The following is an 18,214-nucleotide window of genomic DNA, read 5'->3' on the forward strand; positions in this document are numbered from 1 at the left end:
GAGGAAAGGGGAGTACGGAGGGAATAAGGAGAGAGGAAAGGGGAGTACGGAGGGAATAAGGAGAGAGGAAAGGGGAGTACGGAGGCAATAAGGAGAGAGGAAAGGGGAGTACGGAGGGAATAAGGAGAGAGGAAAGGGGAGTACGGAGGGAATAAGGAGAGAGGAAAGGGGAGTACGGAGGGAATAAGGAGAGAGGAAAGGGGGAGGAAAAAGGGCACAAGAAGGGAAGAAGGAGGAGGAAGGAGAGAGGGAGGAGGGAGGAAGGAGAGAGGGAGGAGGGAGTGAGGAGGGAGGAAGGAGAGAGGGAGGAGGGAGGGAGTGAGGAGGGAGGAAGGAGGGAGGGAGTGAGGAGGGAGGAAGGAGAGAGGGAGGAGAGAGGGAGGAGGGAGTGAGGAGGGAGGAAGGAGAGAGGGAAGAGGGAGGAAGGAGAGAGGGAGGAGGGAGTGAGGAGGGAGTGAGGAGGGAGGAAGGAGGGAGTGAGGAGGGAGGAAGGAGAGAGGGAGGAGAGAGGGAGGAGGGAGGAAGGAAGGAAGGAAGGAAGGAAGGAAGGAAGGAAGGAAGGAAGGAAGGAAGGAAGAAGGAGGGAGGGAGGAAGGAGGGAGGAAGGAGGGAGGGATGGGGGAGTGAGGAGGGAGTGAGGAGGGAGTGAGGAGGGAGGAAGGAGAGAGGGAGGAGAGAGGGAGGAGGGAGGAAGGAGGGAGGAAGGAGGGAGGGAGGAGGGAAACGGGCACTATAATAGTACAGTATTAGGGCCCACTGAGAAAATTACAAACCTCTGACCAAGAGTCATTTTGACAAATATGTAAAATATGTAGAATTAAATGCTGATAGACATGCAGTGTGAGACGTCCATCTTTAAGCCACTACAGCTACATTAACTAGTCTCACCCAGGCCTATAGATAGAGTTCAACACACTATCCTCCATAGTTCCATGACAATAACAATCCAATTGACATTCATGCCAGAATGTGCCAACATGGCACCTGTAAAAAGTCCCCATTTGAAACGCTGCCAAATGCCTGTATTGTATTTCTATGGCTCTGTTGCTCACCCAGGCCTCTGTAATGTGTGGGTGAGTACAGTAGCTATGTGGCCCTGTGCGGTTGGAGTAAAACCCCTAGGTCCACACCACCAATCTGTTTGATGCTGGAGTCTTGGCACCAGCCAGACTGAGACAGGCCAGTGTTGTGTCTGTCTTTCTCTAGTGGGCTGGCCGGGGCCTTGGTTGGTTCAGTTGCTTTATTCAGCTGTTTTCTTTGCTTAGCTTACAGTATGTATGCCTGTATTCACATAGCATCTCAGGATATGAGTACTGATCTAGGATCAGTTTAGCCTTTTAGAGCATAATAAACCTGATCTGGGATCAGCACTCTTGCTCTGAGATGTTTTAGTGAATCCGGGTTCTGACAGTTGGAGTGTGTGTTGATTGCTGGCCGGCCAAAGATGGCTGCATTTTTTGCTCACTACCTTCCTACGGTCCGATGAAAGTTGTTTCTAGGTTTTCTGTGGGCTTCAAACGAAATGGCAGAAGTGCTAGCCCTGGCTGAAACATATAGCTGCCGGTGAAGAGTGGAATTTCAATACGCGGGCCCCAAAAACACTGCTCCACGTTTCCTGCCAGTCTGCTTCCTGCGTGGACACTCTTGTGGAGGTTGCCTTGTCTTTTTGTGTTATTTCTCTCCAGACCCAAAAATGTCAATAATATAACAAGCAGAGACAAAAAATATACTTTGTAATCTCATAATCGCCACTATTATGTCTCAGAACTCAGCCTAGGCTGTCCTCCTCTCACCATCTATAACAAACACAAACACAATGGTGAATAGTCATGGATACTTGTCTGATGTTTGGGTTGCTCCCGTATTCCTCAGTGGCAGTCTGAACCCTCTATTTTCTATTCAATGAAAATACTGCATTTGTATCAACTGCATTAATATATATATATAGGCCCTTATACACCGTTGCTGACAGGTATATAAAATCGAGCACACAGCCATGCAATCACCATAGACAAACATTGGCAGTAGAATGGCCTACTGAAGAGATCAGCGAATTTAAACTTGAAACCGTCATAGGATGCCACCTTTCCAACAAGTCAGTTCGTCAAATTTCTGCCTTGCTAGAGTTGACCCGGTCAACTGTAAGTGCTGTTATGGTGGAAACATCTAGGAGCAACAAAGGCTCAGCCGCGAAGTGGTAGGCCACACAAGCTCACAGAACGGGACCCCAAAGTGCTGAAGCTCGTAGCGTGTAAAAATGATCTGTCCTCGGTTGCAACACTCACGACTGAGTTCCAAACTGCCTCTAGAAACAATGTCAGGAGCTTCATGAAATGGGTTTCCATGGCCGCACACAAGCCTAAGATCACTGCCAAGTGTCGGCTGGAGTGGTGTAAAGCTCGCTTCTATTGTACTCTGGACCAGTGAAAACACGTTCTCTGGAATGATGAATCACGCCTCACCATCTGGTAGTCCGACGGACAAATCTGGGTTTGGCGGATGCCAGGAGAACGCTACCTGCCCCGATACATAATGCAAACTGCTTCCAACTTTGTGGCAACAGTTTGGGGAAGTCCCTTTCCTGTTTCAGCATGACAATGCCCCCGTGCACCACGTGAGGTCCATACAGAAATGGTTTGTCGAGATCGGTGAGAAAAACTTGACTGGCCTGCACAGGGTCCTGACCTCAACCCCAACGAACACCTTTGGGATGAATTGGAACGCCGACTGCCTAATCGCCCAACATCAGTGCCCGACTTCACTATGTGGCTGAATGGAAGCAAGTCCTGCAGCAATGTTCCAACATCTGGTGGAAAGCCTTCCCAGAAGAGTGGAGGCTGTTATAGCAGCAAAGGGGGGGGACCAACTCCATATTAATGGCCATGATTTTGGAATGAGACATCATGTAGTGTATATGTATTGTATGCACATATACTGTACAGATGAAGTCGGAAGTTTACATACACTTATGTTGGAGTTATAAAAAAATGTTTTTCAACCACTTCACAAATGTCTTGTTAACAAACTATAGTTTTGGCAAGTCGGTTAGGACATCTACTTTGTGCATGACACAAGTAATTTTTCCAACAACTGTTTACAGACAGATTACTTCACTTATAATTCACTGTATCACAATAACAGTGGGTCAAACGTTTACATACACTAAGTTGACTGTGTCTTTAAACAGCTTGGAAAATTCAAGGAAATTATGTCATGGCTTTAGAAGCATCTGATAGGCTAATTGACATCATTTGATTGGGGGTGTACCTGTGGATTTATTTCAAGGCCTACCTTCAAACTCAGTGCCTCTTTTCTTGAGATCATGGGAAAATGAAAAGAAATCAAAAGACCTCAGAAAAAAAATTGTAGACCTCCACAAGTCTGGTTCATCATTGGGAGCAATTTCCAAATGTCTGAAGGTACCATGTTCATCTGTACACCATGGGACAACGCAGCCGGCATGTCTTATGTCTCCTAGAGATGAACGTACTTTGGTGCGAAAATTCTAAATCAATCCCAGAACAACAGCAAAGGACCTTGTGAAGATGCTAGAAGAAAAACAATTACAAAAATATCTATATCCACAGTAAAAATTAGTCCTATATCAACATAACCTGAGAGGCCGCTCATCAAGGAAGAAGCCACTGCTCCAAAACCGCCATTAAAAAAAGCCAGACTACGGTTTGCAACTGCACATGGGGACAAAGATTGTACTTTTGGAGAAATGTCCTCTGGTCTGAGGACAAAATAGAACTATTTGGCCATATTGACCATTATTATGTTTGGAGAAAAAAGGGGAAGGCTTGCAAGCCAAAGAACACCATCCCAACCGTGAAGCACGGGGATGGCAGCATCATGTTGTGGGGGTGCTTTGCTGCAGGAGGGACTGGTGCACTTCACAAAATAGATGGCGTCATGAGGTAGAAAAATTATGTGGATATATTGAAGCAACATCTCAAGACATCAGTCAAGAAGTCAAAGCTTGGTCGCAAATGAGTCTTCCAAATGGACAAATGACCCCAAGCATACTTCCAAAGTTGTGGGAAAATGGCTTAAGGACAACAAAGTCAAGGTATTGGAATGGCCATCACAAAGCCCTGACCTCAATCCTATAGAAAAGGTGTGGGCAGAACAGAAAAAGTGTGTGCGAGCAAGGAGGCCTACAAACCTGACTCAGTTACACCAGCTCTGTCAGGAGGAATTGGCCAAAATTCACCTAACTTATTGTGGGAAGCTTGTGGAAGGCTATCCGAAACGTTTGACCCAAGTTAAACAATTTAAAGGCAATGCTACCAAATACTAATTGAGTGTATGTAAATTTCTGACCCACTGGGAATGTGATGAAAGAAACAAAAGCTGAAATAAATCATCCTTTCTACTATTCTGACATTTCACATTCTTAAAATAAAGTGGTGATCCTAACTGACCTAAAACAGGGAATATTTACTAGGATTAAATGTCAGGAATTGTGAAAAACTGAGTTTAAATGTATTTGGCTGAGGTGTATGTAAACTTCCGACTTCAACTGTAGGTATGTGGTGTATAATAGGACTAAGAGCAGCAGACTCCACTTATTCAAATCAACACGTGAATGAATAGAGAATATTCATATTATCATTATAACTCCTGATCCATGGAAGCCAAATCTTCTCATATCAGTGGTTGATAAATAAACGTCCTTGTAATTATTCAACTGACTAATGCAAAAATTTGTGTATTTGATTCCCCTCATTGAAGTGTCTTAACAGAGTAACTACAAAATAGACAAACAACGGTCAAATTACAACAAGAATGTGTGTTTATTACGCATGCTGGGCTGTTAAATTATTTGGCAACAGTCCGTGTCCCTCCATCACGCAAGATCAATAAGAAACCAGCTAAAGAGAATGTATTTGGGTTTTGAAAGCATGAAAGGCCATAAGTAGTTTCTTGCATCTATAAAAGTTGGTTCCATTGAAGACATTTAAAAAACAAAATGTCTTCCAACAAAGTTCTAAATGGATAAATGAAAGCTACATGATGGATGAAGTGCTAGATAACAACAACCTAAGGCTTTGTCACTGCTAATATCTTCCTCCAGCTGTTTTAAATGACATCTGTGAGGATTGAGAGACTCGTAAAACAACCAGAGGGAAGAGAGTGATATAGTGATGTGTCTCTGAGCTAAAAATCAGATGGATGACTGATCCATAATCAGGGTCCAGTCTAAATCCATCAACTTCCATTTAGGAACCTCATAGCAACAAATAAGAAATACAGCAATTACCAATCACACTGCTCCTGGCACAATACAATCTTCAAAAACAAAACAACAGGCCTTCTACATCTGTGTTGCTTGCTGTTTGGGGTTTTAGGCTGGGATTCTGTACAAGCACTTTGTGACATCTGCTGATGTAAAAATAGCTTTCTAAATACATTTGATTGATTTCATTTCTGATCTCCAAACATGGTGGTTCCTTAAATGGATACTTTGGGATTCGCAGTTTAAAGGGAGTTGCTAACCAGTGTTAGTATAATGACTGGAAGTCTAGGGCATCTGCTAGCATGCTAGCAGATACCCACAGATTTACAGTTATTGCCATTGGCTTGCAAAACTACCACTAACTTCCTTCCTACTGGACACAGAGACATGAAAATTGTATCCACAAGTTAATCTGACTCTTGGGAAGTAGATAATTGCCAAAAATATCCTTTTAATGTTCAACCACGATTGATGACCCACTTTTTGGGTCATCAAACGCAGGTTCTGGAATTCAACAAACACAATCACAATGCGTTGAGCCACAACGCCCACCACAGCCCACAAGAATTCAGCCAAGACCCGACAGTAAGTGCTCCTGTCCTTTTGGGAACAACAACATAACACATTTCTGTGCATGCATGCCTGACTTCACATTATCTACATAAGCACATAAGGTTTGGACTATTCTACCATAACATGACAGGAGAAAACCTTCGTGACAGTGGTTCTGGCTAGGTAAAGACAGCCAGTGTGATCAGCAGGTCTATGTGTGCTCCGGGGCCCGGTTTCCCAAAAGCCATGGAACTTAGACTTACGAGAGTTTTAACGATGCATCGTAAAACTAAAGGCTGAAGATTTCACACCAATTTACCACCCAAAAAAACAAGCAGTGCACTTGTTACAAAGGGGACACTTAACTGTCTCGTTACAGGAGCTGTCCCGTGCTGAACATTCTTCCAGAATATAGACTAAAGAGTTTGCTGTAGCTCTTAAATGATTTATGCCTATTCAAAGTCATATTTTTTTTTACACAATGCAGTTTCCCATCAAGAGAAGACATGTTTTCTAGTCTATTGTGTTTATATTATGTTGTCCATGTGTTCTGTATTCTAAGTGTTTGTATTATGTTGGCCATGTGTTCTGTATTCTAAGTGTTTGTATTATATTGGCCATGTGTTCTGTATTCTAAGTGTTTGTATTATGTTGGCCATGTGTTCTGTATTCTAATTGTTTGTATTATGTTGGCCATGTGTTCTGTATTCTAAGTGTTTGTATTATATTGGCCATGTGTTCTGTATTCTAAGTGTTTGTATTATGTTGGCCATGTGTTCTGTATTCTAATTGTTTGTATTATGTTGGCCATGTGTTCTGTATTCTAAGTGTTTGTATTATGTTGTCCATGTGTTCTGTATTCTAAGTGTTTGTATTATATTGGCTATGTGTTCTGTATTCTAAGTGTTTGTATTATGTTGTCCATGTGTTCTGTATTCTAAGTGTTTGTATTATATTGGCCATGTGTTCTGTATTCTAAGTGTTTGTATTATATTGGCCATCTGTTCTGTATTCTAAGTGTTTGTATTATGTTTGCCATGTGTTCTGTATTCTAAGTGTTTGTATAATGTTGGCCATGTGTTCTGTACTCTAAATGTTTGTATTATGTTTGCCATGTGTTCTGTATTCTAAGTATTTGTATTATGTTGGCCATGTGTTCTGTATTCTAAGTGTTTGTATAATGTTAGCCATGTGTTCTGTATTCTAAGTGTTGTATTATGTTGGCCATGTGTTCTGTATTCTAAGTGTTTGTATAATGTTTGCCATGTGTTCTGTATTCTAAGTGTTTGTATTATGTTGTCCATGTGTTCTGTATTCTAAGTGTTTGTATTATATTGGCCATGTGTTCTGTATTCTAAGTGTTTGTATTATATTGGCCATGTGTTCTGTATTCTAAGTGTTTGTATTATATTGGCCATGTGTTCTGTATTCTAAGTGTTTGTATTATATTGGCCATCTGTTCTGTATTCTAAGTGTTTGTATTATGTTGTCCATGTGTTCTGTATTCTAAGTGTTTGTATTATATTGGCCATGTGTTCTGTATTCTAAGTGTTTGTATTATGTTGTCCATGTGTTCTGTATTCTAAGTGTTTGTATTATATTGGCCATGTGTTCTGTATTCTAAGTGTTTGTATTATGTTTGCCATCTGTTCTGTATTCTAAGTGTTTGTATAATGTTGGCCATGTGTTCTGTACTCTAAATGTTTGTATTATATTTGCCATGTGTTCTGTATTATAAGTGTTTGTACTATGTTGGCCATGTGTTCTGTATTCTAAGTGTTTGTATTATGTTGGCCATGTGTTCTGTATTATAAGTGTTTGTATTATGTTGGCCATGTGTTCTGTATTCTAAGTGTTTGTATTATGTTTGCCATGTGTTCTGTATTCTAAGTGTTTGTATTATATTGGCCATGTGTTCTTTATTCTAAGTGTTTGTTTTATGTTGGCCATGTGTTCTGTATTCTAAGTGTTTGTATTATGTTGGCCATGTGTTCTGTATTCTAAGTGTTTGTTTTATGTTGGCCATGTGTTCTGTATTCTAAGTGTTTGTATTATGTTGGCCATGTGTTCTGTATTCTAAATGTTTTTTTTTATTGGTATTTTGATTATGTAAATGATGCATTTCTTCAGTTTGGATAAACTCTGAACACGAATGAATAAAGCCAAAGTCAAAACAATTCAATAATTAAACAATTAAAATAAGTTAATCGACGTTGCCATATACCTAATATGTTGACCTTTAGATTATTAGTTAGGCTACAGTGAGTGTGAGCTTTGAGATAATAGTAGCCTTGGTATGAACATTGAAGCAGTTCAGATGTAGCCTAATGGTTTAATACTAGGTAGTTCTATCGATTGCACATACATGAAAGTGAGGTCAATATTCAGGCTAATAATCTAGCTTTAATATAATTCGGTTATCACGTTTTCATAAAACAAATTGTGGCCATCCTTGCTTCGCTTGTTAATAACATTGCAAACATTTTAGGCTATTTATATTTGACTTCGACTATCAGGCTGTCTCAGATACTCATACGTTTAGCAGAGATTTTCTGTGTGGAAAGTGACTCGCTAGTGCACATGGTGATCTAACGACTCACTGAGCTAAACTACGAGAGGTCTGAGGCATCCGTTAAGACTACGAGCGATTTCAACTGCGACGTTAAAGATGCACTATACAGAAATTGCTCCACCATTTTCTGGTTGCAAACATTCTAATAGTTCAGCCTAATTTCAGATAATGTGACAAAACCAGCGAGTGTAGTGTAGAGAATCATAGTACCATCTAGTACCATCATAGTACCATCATAGTACCATCTAGTACCATCTACACCGCTGTGACACCAAAAATACTGTTTTCCCGCTGTTTGAAGCTGATGTTCAAAACCGAAAGTAAAAGACGCAAAAACTAAACTTTAAAAAATTGGGATTCATGGAAATAGTACACATTAGAGGTCGACCAATCGGCATGGCCGATTAATTAGGGCCGATTTCAAGTTTTCATAACAAATCGGTAATCGTCATTTTTGGTCGCTGATTACATTGCAGTCCACGAGGAGACTGGGGGGCAGGCTGACCACCTGTTACGCGAGTGCCGCAAGGGAGCCACGGTAAAATGCTAGCTAGCATTAAACTTATCTTATAAAAAACAATCAATCTTCACATAATCACTAGTTAACTACATATGGTGGATGATATTACTAGGTTAACTAGCTTGTCCTGCGTTGCATATAATCAATGCGGTGCCTGTTAATTTATCAAAAGCACATTCGCGAAAAAAACCACAATCGTTGCAGCACCAATGAACCAAACCATAAACACCAACGCCTTTCTTAAAATCAATACACAATTATATATTTTTAAACCTGCATATTTAGTTAAGAAATATTAACTTAGGCAATATTAACTAGGGTCACTTCTCTTGCATTCAGTGTAAGCAGAGTCAGGCTATATGCAGCAGTTTGGGCCGCCTGGCTCGTTGCGAACTTGTGTGAAGACCATTTCTTCCTAACAAAGACTGTAATTAATTTGCCAGAATTTTACGTAATTATGACATAACATTGAAGGTTGTGCAATGTAACAGCAATATTTAGACTTAGGGTTGCCACCTGTTTGATAAAATACGGAACGGTCCCGTATTTCACTGAAAGAATAAACATTTGGTTTTTGAAATGATCGTTTCCGGATTTGACCATATTAATGACCTAAGACTCGTATTCCTGTGTGTTTATTATATTATAATTAAGTCTATGATTTGCTATTTGATATAGCAGTCTGACTGAGCGGTGGTAGGCAGCAGCAGGCTCATAAGCATTCATTCAAACAGCACTTTCCTGCATTTGCCAGCAGCTCTTAGCAATGCTTGCTTCACAGCATTGTTTATGACTTCAAGCCGATCAACTCCCAAGATTAGGCTGGCAATACTATAGTGCCTATAAGAACATCCAGTAGTCAAAGGTATATGAAATACAAATGGTATAGAGAAATAGTCCTATAACTCCTATAATAACTACAACCTAAATCTTCTTAACTGTGAATATTGAAGACTCATGTTAAAAGGAACCACCAGCTTTCATATGTTCTCATGTTCTGAGCAAGGAACTGAAACGTTAGCTTTTTTTACATGGCACATATTGCACTTTTACTTTCTTCTCCAACACTTTGTTTTTTCATAATTTAAACCAAATTAAACATGTTTCATTATTTATTTGAGACTAAATAGATTTTATTATATTATATTATATTAAGTATTATATTAAGTTAAAATAAAAGTGTTCATTCAGTATTGTTGTAATTGTCATTACTACAAATATATATAAAAATCGGCCGATTATTCGTTATTGGCTTTTTTGGTCCTCCAATAATCGGTATCGGCGTTGAAAAATCATAATCAGTCGACCTCTAGTACGGAGACGGATAGAGTAAATTAACAAGCGTCCAGGTAGAGGGGAAAGAAGGGAAGTGGTGTGTGTGTGCATTTGTGCATGAGAGTGTGTGTGTGTGTGTGTGTGTGTGTGTGTGTGTGTGTGTGTGTGTGTTTGTGTGTGTGTTGAGGGAAGGATTGGTAGTGGTGATAGAATCAGTTCAGTGTCTTTTTTTTGGCAAGCGATCAAACAAGGAGCACATCTTGTTCTATTATATAATATCCTGCTGTTGCGGCCAGCCTCTGAGCCTGCTGGTCAGACAGTCTGCTCTGGGCTTATTCAAATCCAATCTACTTGTTTTGTGCCCCCTCGTGCGGTGGAGGAGATCTTCGTGGGCTTTACTCAGCCTTGCCTTAGGGTAGTAAGTTGGTCTGTTGATATCCCTCTAGTGCTGTGGGGGGCTGTGCTTTGGCAAAGTCGGAGGGATTATATCTTGCCTGGTTGGTCCTGTCCGGGGGTATCGTCTGATGGGGCCACAGTGTCCCCGACATCCCACTGTCTCAGTCTCCAGTATCTATGTTGCTATAGTTTATGTGCCGGGGAGCTAGTTATGGTAATGAGCTTGAGTCTGTATTCCTGATACCGGATCCGGTATGGGGAGATCCAAGAGGTTAAATCATGGAGGATAACACACAAAGTCTGGGGACTTATTTCCATTGTTAAAACATCAAGGACAACACACAAAGTCTGGGACTTATTTCCATTGTTAAATTATCACGGACAAGGCCTCCCGGGTGGCGCAGTGGTTAAGGGTGCCGTACTGCAGCGCCAGCTTTGCCATCAGAGACTCTGGGTTCTCGCCCAGGCTCTGTTGTAACCGGCCGCGACCGGGAGGACCGTGGGGCGATGCACAATTGGCCTAGCGTCGTCTGGGTTAGGGAGGGTTTGTCCGGTAGGGATATCCTTATCTCATCGCGCACTAGCGACTCCTGTGGCAGGCCGGGCGCAGTGCACGCTGACCAGGTCGCTAGGGGCACAGTGTTTCCTCCGACACATTGGTGCGGCTGGCTTCCGGGTTGGATGCACGCTGTGTTAAGAAGCAGTGCGGCTTGGTTGGGTTGTGTATCGGAGGACGCATGACTTTCAACCTTCGTTTCTCCCGAGCCCGTACGGGAGTTGTAGCGATGAGACAAGATAGTAAAACAATTGGATACCACGAAATTGGGGAGAAAAAGGGGTAAAAAATGTACTAAAATATATTTTTTAAAACAGGTCTGGGGACTTATTTCCATAGTTAAAACATTGAGGACAACACACAATAAAGTCTGGGACTTATTTCCGTTGTTAAATCATCGAGGACAACACACAATAAAGTCTGGGGACTTATTTCCATTGTTAAATCATCGAGGACAACACACAATAAAGTCTGGGGACTTATTTCCATTGTTAAATCATCGAGGACAACACACAATAAAGTCTGGGGACTTATTTCCATAGTTAAATCATCGAGGACAACACACACAATAAAGTCTGGGGACTTATTTCCATTGTTAAATCATCGAGGACAACACACAATAAAGTCTGGGACTTATTTCCGTTGTTAAAACAACGAGGACAACACACACAATAAAGTCTGGGGACTTATTTCCATTGTTAAAACATTGAGGACAACACACAATAAAGTCTGGGACTTATTTCCGTTGTTAAATCATTGAGGACAACACACAATAAAGTCAGGGACTTATTTCCATTGTTAAAACATTGAGGACAACACACAATAAAGTCTGGGACTTATTTCCATTGTTAAAACATTGAGGACAACACACAATAAAGTCTGGGGACTTATTTCCATAGTTAAATCATCGAGGACAACACACACAATAAAGTCTGGGGACTTATTTCCATTGTTAAATCATCGAGGACAACACACAATAAAGTCTGGGACTTATTTCCGTTGTTAAAACATCGAGGACAACACACACAATAAAGTCTGGGACTTATTTCCGTTGTTAAATCATCGAGGACAACACACAATAAAGTCTGGGACTTATTTCCGTTGTTAAATCATTGAGGACAACACACACAATAAAGTCTGGGGACTTATTTCCATTGTTAAAACATTGAGGACAACACACAATAAAGTCTGGGGACTTATTTCCATTGTTAAAACATCGAGGACAACACACAATAAAGTCTGGGACTTATTTCCATTGTTAAAACATTGAGGACAACACACACAATAAAGTCAGGGACTTATTTCCATTGTTAAAACATTGAGGACAACACACAATAAAGTCTGGGGACTTATTTCCGTTGTTAAATCATCGAGGACAACACACAATAAAGTCTGGGACTTATTTCCATTGTTAAAACATTGAGGACAACACACACAATAAAGTCAGGGACTTATTTCCGTTGTTAAATCATCGAGGACAACACACAATAAAGTCTGGGACTTATTTCCGTTGTTAAATCATCGAGGACAACACACAATAAAGTCTGGGGACTTATTTCCGTTGTGGTTCTCTTGAAAGGTTAAATTGATTGCAGATTAAAAAAGGGATGCCTAGTCTCAATAGCGGACGCTTGAAAAGATACTAAAAGGGAAAGTGAGAGATAGTTTTAGCTAACCGGGGACATTTCTTTTTACATGAAGTAACGGAGGGAGTTGGACAATGAGAAAACCATTATCTTGAGGCAGTGTAGTGGTCTGGAAGGGATCAAACTAGTTGCACAGATGTTCCCAAGGTGCGAGACCACTATCATTCCCATTTTAGAACTTTAAAAAAAAAGGCCCTGTGTGTAGGCGACTTTGTCCTCTACATAATGTCAGCTTGCAAATATGGGTCCAAACCAATGATTTATATCAAGACTAGATGACTGACAGGGTGCACTGTTTTGAAGCCACCGCACCTCCATCTTGGCACTCCCCTACCGTGTTAAAAATATTTTGGAAGCTATAGAAATGCATTCATTAATGTCTATATTCGTTTTTGCCAAGTATATTCTATTACAGACACCTTAATGCAAACTTTTAAATTATATTAAGTGAGCTAAACATAAAATATATATAGAAACATATATATTTTTAAGTAACAGTGTTACTGTCCCCAATACAACCAAAAATACTTAAATAGTAAATGGATTGTCCTTAAAACATTTAATTTAAATACTGTAGAATTCCAGTCATTCCTATGTAGGTCTGCGTCTTCTGGGGAGTGCCAATATGGCCCACCGACTTCAAAGCCTTTCATTGGCCAATACATAGCATTAGCAATCTAGGTTTTACATACATCATTGTTCCCAACTGAAGTTCTAAGCGATGTTCTTTCATCTTCGACGCACACCGTGACAGATGTCTTGTGTCAGTAAGTTTAAAGCGATATTTTACGCGGAGTAATCCACATCCTGAGCGCATGTGGACAAACAGCAATTTTCTCAACATCAAAGTCTCCACACCGCCAGATGCGAATTAATAGCTGCCGCTGCCAACTAACCCCATCCGTAACGATTGAGGAATCAGCTGAATGATGTCGGACAAATGAATATTGACGAGTAACTTTTAAAGGGTACGCCTACTGTATGCCAACATGTTGAAACGTGGGTGCGCCAACTGGTTAACACATTGTTAAAGTGTGACACATGTCAACATACAACAACTATTGCCTTATTCAATGACTTAAGCAAAGTCAAGGGCAGACCTCTAACACCAATACAAGTGTAAGTACACCTCTGTATTTGCTAATTGCCTGGTGTGAAGGATCAGCAGCTCATCATTGTCATACACTTGATTCGTGTGTCAAATGTTTAGCCATATTATTACCTAACAAGTAAAACGTTGAGATTTAACATCAACGATATCTAGCTATACTCTTGTGGGAGCACTCATCTACTGTAGACTCATACACAGGCTATTCTCACCGATGAGCAACAACGTAACACGTATTACATGATTTAATGTCATGAACACAACGTGCTATGTTACAGCTCCATCACCGGTATAGGCTACAAGCTACGGGCTGGTTACAGCTCCATCACCGGTATAGGCTCCAAGCTATGGGCTGGTTACAGCTCCATCACCGGTATAGGCTCCAAGCTACGGGCTGGTTACAGCTCCATCACCGGTATAGGCTACAAGCTATGGGCTGGTTACAGCTCCATCACCGGTATAGGCTCCAAGCTACGGGCTGGTTACAGCTCCATCACCGGTATAGGCTACAAGCTACGGGCTGGTTAAAGCTCCATCACCGGTATAGGCTACAAGCTATGGGCTGGTTACAGCTCCATCACCGGTATAGGCTCCAAGCTACGGGCTGGTTACAGCTCCATCACCGGTATAGGCTCCAAGCTACGGGCTGGTTACAGCTCCATCACCGGTATAGGCTCCAAGCTACGGGCTGGTTACAGCTCCATCACCGGTATAGGCTCCAAGCTACGGGCTGGTTACAGCTCCATCACCGGTATAGGCTACAAGCTATGGGCTGGTTACAGCTCCATCACCGGTATAGGCTCCAAGCTATGGGCTGGTTACAGCTCCATCACCGGTATAGGCTCCAAGCTACGGGCTGGTTACAGCTCCATCACCGGTATAGGCTACAAGCTACGGGCTGGTTACAGCTCCATCACCGGTATAGGCTACAAGCTATGGGCTGGTTACAAGTCCATCACCGGTATAGGCTACAAGCTATGGGCTGGTTACAGCTCCATCACCGGTAAAGCGACCCTCCCCATTTACGTGATACAATTGGTAAGAAATTGAGTAAGAAAACCAGCGTGATACAATGTGGAGAAATATGACGGATATCAAGTTCACAATGGAAACCTATATGGAAAGTGACTTACTGTATTCCCTCCAAAATAAGAGTAAAAACTATATCAATACAAAGTAGGCTACCGTTAGAAAACACAAAGTATGGTCTATTCTGTTATTAATAAATCTGTACAACGGTTGTTGGTCGCTCATATTGCAAGATGCGGACTGTAGGCTACGCCGTAGGAGTGAATCAAAAAGTCAACCTCAGCGCACTGAATACTTGCGTCCCCTACAATTATTTGTTCTCAGCTAAGCGAACTTTACCATTGTATATAGCTTGCATGTTTTGAAACAATTACAACCCCTAAGAGCACAACAATGGACTTAAACACAGGACAATTACTGTATGAAACGTTTAGCGAAATAAGAAAAAACCAACAGGAGACTTACCCTGAGTAAGAACCAAATCGTAGAAGTTGAACGCGAGAAGAAAAGTCACTATCTCAAAACACACATACATCTTATTGAAATCCTAAAGTGCATTGTGAAGGAAAATACAACAAAAACACTGCCGCTTTGATAAGCTCCATGAGACCTTCTCTATCGGCGACATCAGCGACTGCGGCTCTCTGGTGATCCGCTCATGTGCAGGCCGAGAACTGTGGATGAGAAAGAGAACTTCTGGCCCTATGGTCACACGCAGAACATACTGGGCATGCGCGGACGGGGTAACGCCCACCGGTCACAAGAGGACCGGGTTAACGGTGACATGAGAACAGTATGATAACACCGTTATTAATGCATGCGTGCGGTAAAATGGCTTAAAATGTTTTCAGTTGAAATCCACAGACGTCAGTCAATTAGGCTATTTTAGGTCGTCATTGTAAATAATAATTAGTTCTTAAAACTGACTTGCCTAATTAAATAAAGGTTGAATAAAAAAAAAAAAATATATATATATATATATATATATATATATATATATATATATATATATATATATATATATATATATATATATATTGGAGTCAAGGTGATGCCTAGAAATATATGCATATCTTTTTGTCATAAAATGTTAACTTTCATTCTTCCACAGACAAACAATTTCAATGTTTTTGTTCATTCACACAGAGTTTTCAGCACATTGTTTCATATAAAAGTTTGAAATATAAGTCATCATGATTCTCCAGCAAAGCAACTGTTTATTCTGCAATACACTATAAAATGGGTAGCACAGTGAACGACATAAAATAACAATATGTTTGACCATCAAAATCAACGATGACGGCCTATACCTGGGGAAGCAACCATGTCAGCCATATTGAGACAACTGATTAGGGGAGATATAATGAAATATAATACGTTATAATGAAAAACAACAACACTGCATTTAGCACGGTCACCCAGGCGCTCTGCACTCACAATGGGGCTAATGTTGAGAGGATGAACCATCCTCTGCTACCCTGGCCCCAGGGCTCGTATGACTGAACGAAAAGGACTGCTTCAGTTCAGCTGCCTTGCCTGGGTCAAGTCTGCTGTGCTTTGCCATGGGATTCTTCTGACTCTAATAGTTTCCTGCATTTATACACTTTCTGTAGTTAAAAAATAAAATAAAATGTCAAATGTTTTTTTCTTGAATGAAGATATTACGGTAGATTAATGTATCAACGTCACGTATTTGCACACACACACAACGTCACCTAGTATAAACAATTCCCATTGATGTTTAAATAAAGTTTGATGGAATTCAATTTACGCCACTAAAGGTCACATGACTTCCACTGACCTGCACTGGGCCCCACGGAGAGACAGAATACACAGTGGCAGAGGTGTGATGGACATCAAGAGGCCACAGGGCTGACTCCAGTCCCCTATCATCCTCCCAGCTCTGGGGAGATCGTTCTATTCGTCTGACCTCCGCCAAGGGGAGGGGGGGGGGGGGTTGTCCACCCGTCCTTCATGTACAGATTTGCACTCCGCACCACACAAAAGGGTCTGGGCCTCTCATTGACATGGGAGATTAGATGTGACAAAAGCCTGACAAGAGTCCTACGTGTTCTTTTCCTTTTAGCCAGCGCAACGTTACTGCAGTGAAGCCGTCACGGTGGAATGTTACTGATGATGCGTTTGTCATGGACGATATGCGGCCTCGTCAAATACTCTTATTAACAGCTGCAAACATTTGTCTCCACATCTTATGGCAAAATGTGTAGAATTGCAGGCAATTAACTGTTTAACTTCAAACGTTTTCTCTTCACTGTCAAGAGGAGGGCTGCTAAAATAGGGGGACCCGGGAGCCACTGTGGCCCCCACCCCCATCAATGTTGCCCATCCCTTATTATTGTTTCATTCACTTCTCACCCCCCCCCCCCCCTGCTGCTGCTCCCACTATGGACATTCCCACTGTGGACATTCCCACTGTGGACATTCCCACTGTGGACATTCCCACTGTGGACATTCCCACTGTGGACATTCCCACTATGGACATTCCCACTATGGACATTCCCACTGTGGACATTCCCACTATGGACATTCCCACTATGGACATTCCCACTATGGACATTCCCACTGTGGACATTCCCACTATGGACATTCCCTCTGGGACATTCCCTCTGGGACATTCCCACTATGGACATTCCCACTGTGGACATTCCCACTATGGACATTCCCACTGTAGACATTCCCTCTGGGACATTCCCACTATGGACATTCCCACTGTGGACATTCCCACTATGGACATTCCCACTGTGGACATTCCCTCTGGGACATTCCCACTATGGACATTCCCACTATGGACATTCCCTCTGGGACATTCCCAATATGGACATTCCCGATGTGGACATTCCCTCTGGGACATTCCCAATATGGACATTCCCGATGTGGACATTCCCTCTGGGACATTCCCACTATGGACATTCCCACCGTGGACATTCCCATTGTGGACATTCCCACTATGGACATTCCCACCATGGACATTCCCACCATGGACATTCCCACTATGGACATTCCCACTATGGACATTCCCACTATGGACATTCCCACTATGGACATTCCCGCTGTGGACATTCCCTCTGGGACATTCCCACTATGGACATTCCCACCATGGACATTCCCACTGTGGACATTCCCACTGTGGACATTCCCACTGTGGACATTCCCACCATGGACATTCCCACTGTGGACATTCCCACTATGGACATTCCCACTATGGACATTCCCACTATGGACATTCCCGCTGTGGACATTCCCTCTGGGACATTCCCACTATGGACATTCCCACTATGGACATTCCCACTGTGGACA

The 18,214-nt window shown here is 41.8% G+C and overlaps 1 protein-coding gene across 1 annotated transcript in view; it reads right to left on the reverse strand.

Annotated features, from left to right (window-relative positions):
• The window catches only part of LOC139420145 (reversion-inducing cysteine-rich protein with Kazal motifs-like), an 86,665-nt gene extending 71,091 nt beyond the window's left edge, over nucleotides 1-15,574 (reverse strand). Inside the window, exon 1 of the mRNA XM_071169924.1 lies at nucleotides 15,362-15,574. Within this exon, the coding sequence (XP_071026025.1) occupies nucleotides 15,362-15,431 (70 nt within the window). The 5' untranslated portion in view covers nucleotides 15,432-15,574. The remainder of the gene's footprint in view (nucleotides 1-15,361) is intronic.
• Between the last annotated feature and the right edge of the window lie 2,640 nt (nucleotides 15,575-18,214).

Source organism: Oncorhynchus clarkii, chromosome 11, assembly GCF_045791955.1.
Source record: "Oncorhynchus clarkii lewisi isolate Uvic-CL-2024 chromosome 11, UVic_Ocla_1.0, whole genome shotgun sequence".
NCBI lineage: Eukaryota > Metazoa > Chordata > Actinopteri > Salmoniformes > Salmonidae > Oncorhynchus > Oncorhynchus clarkii.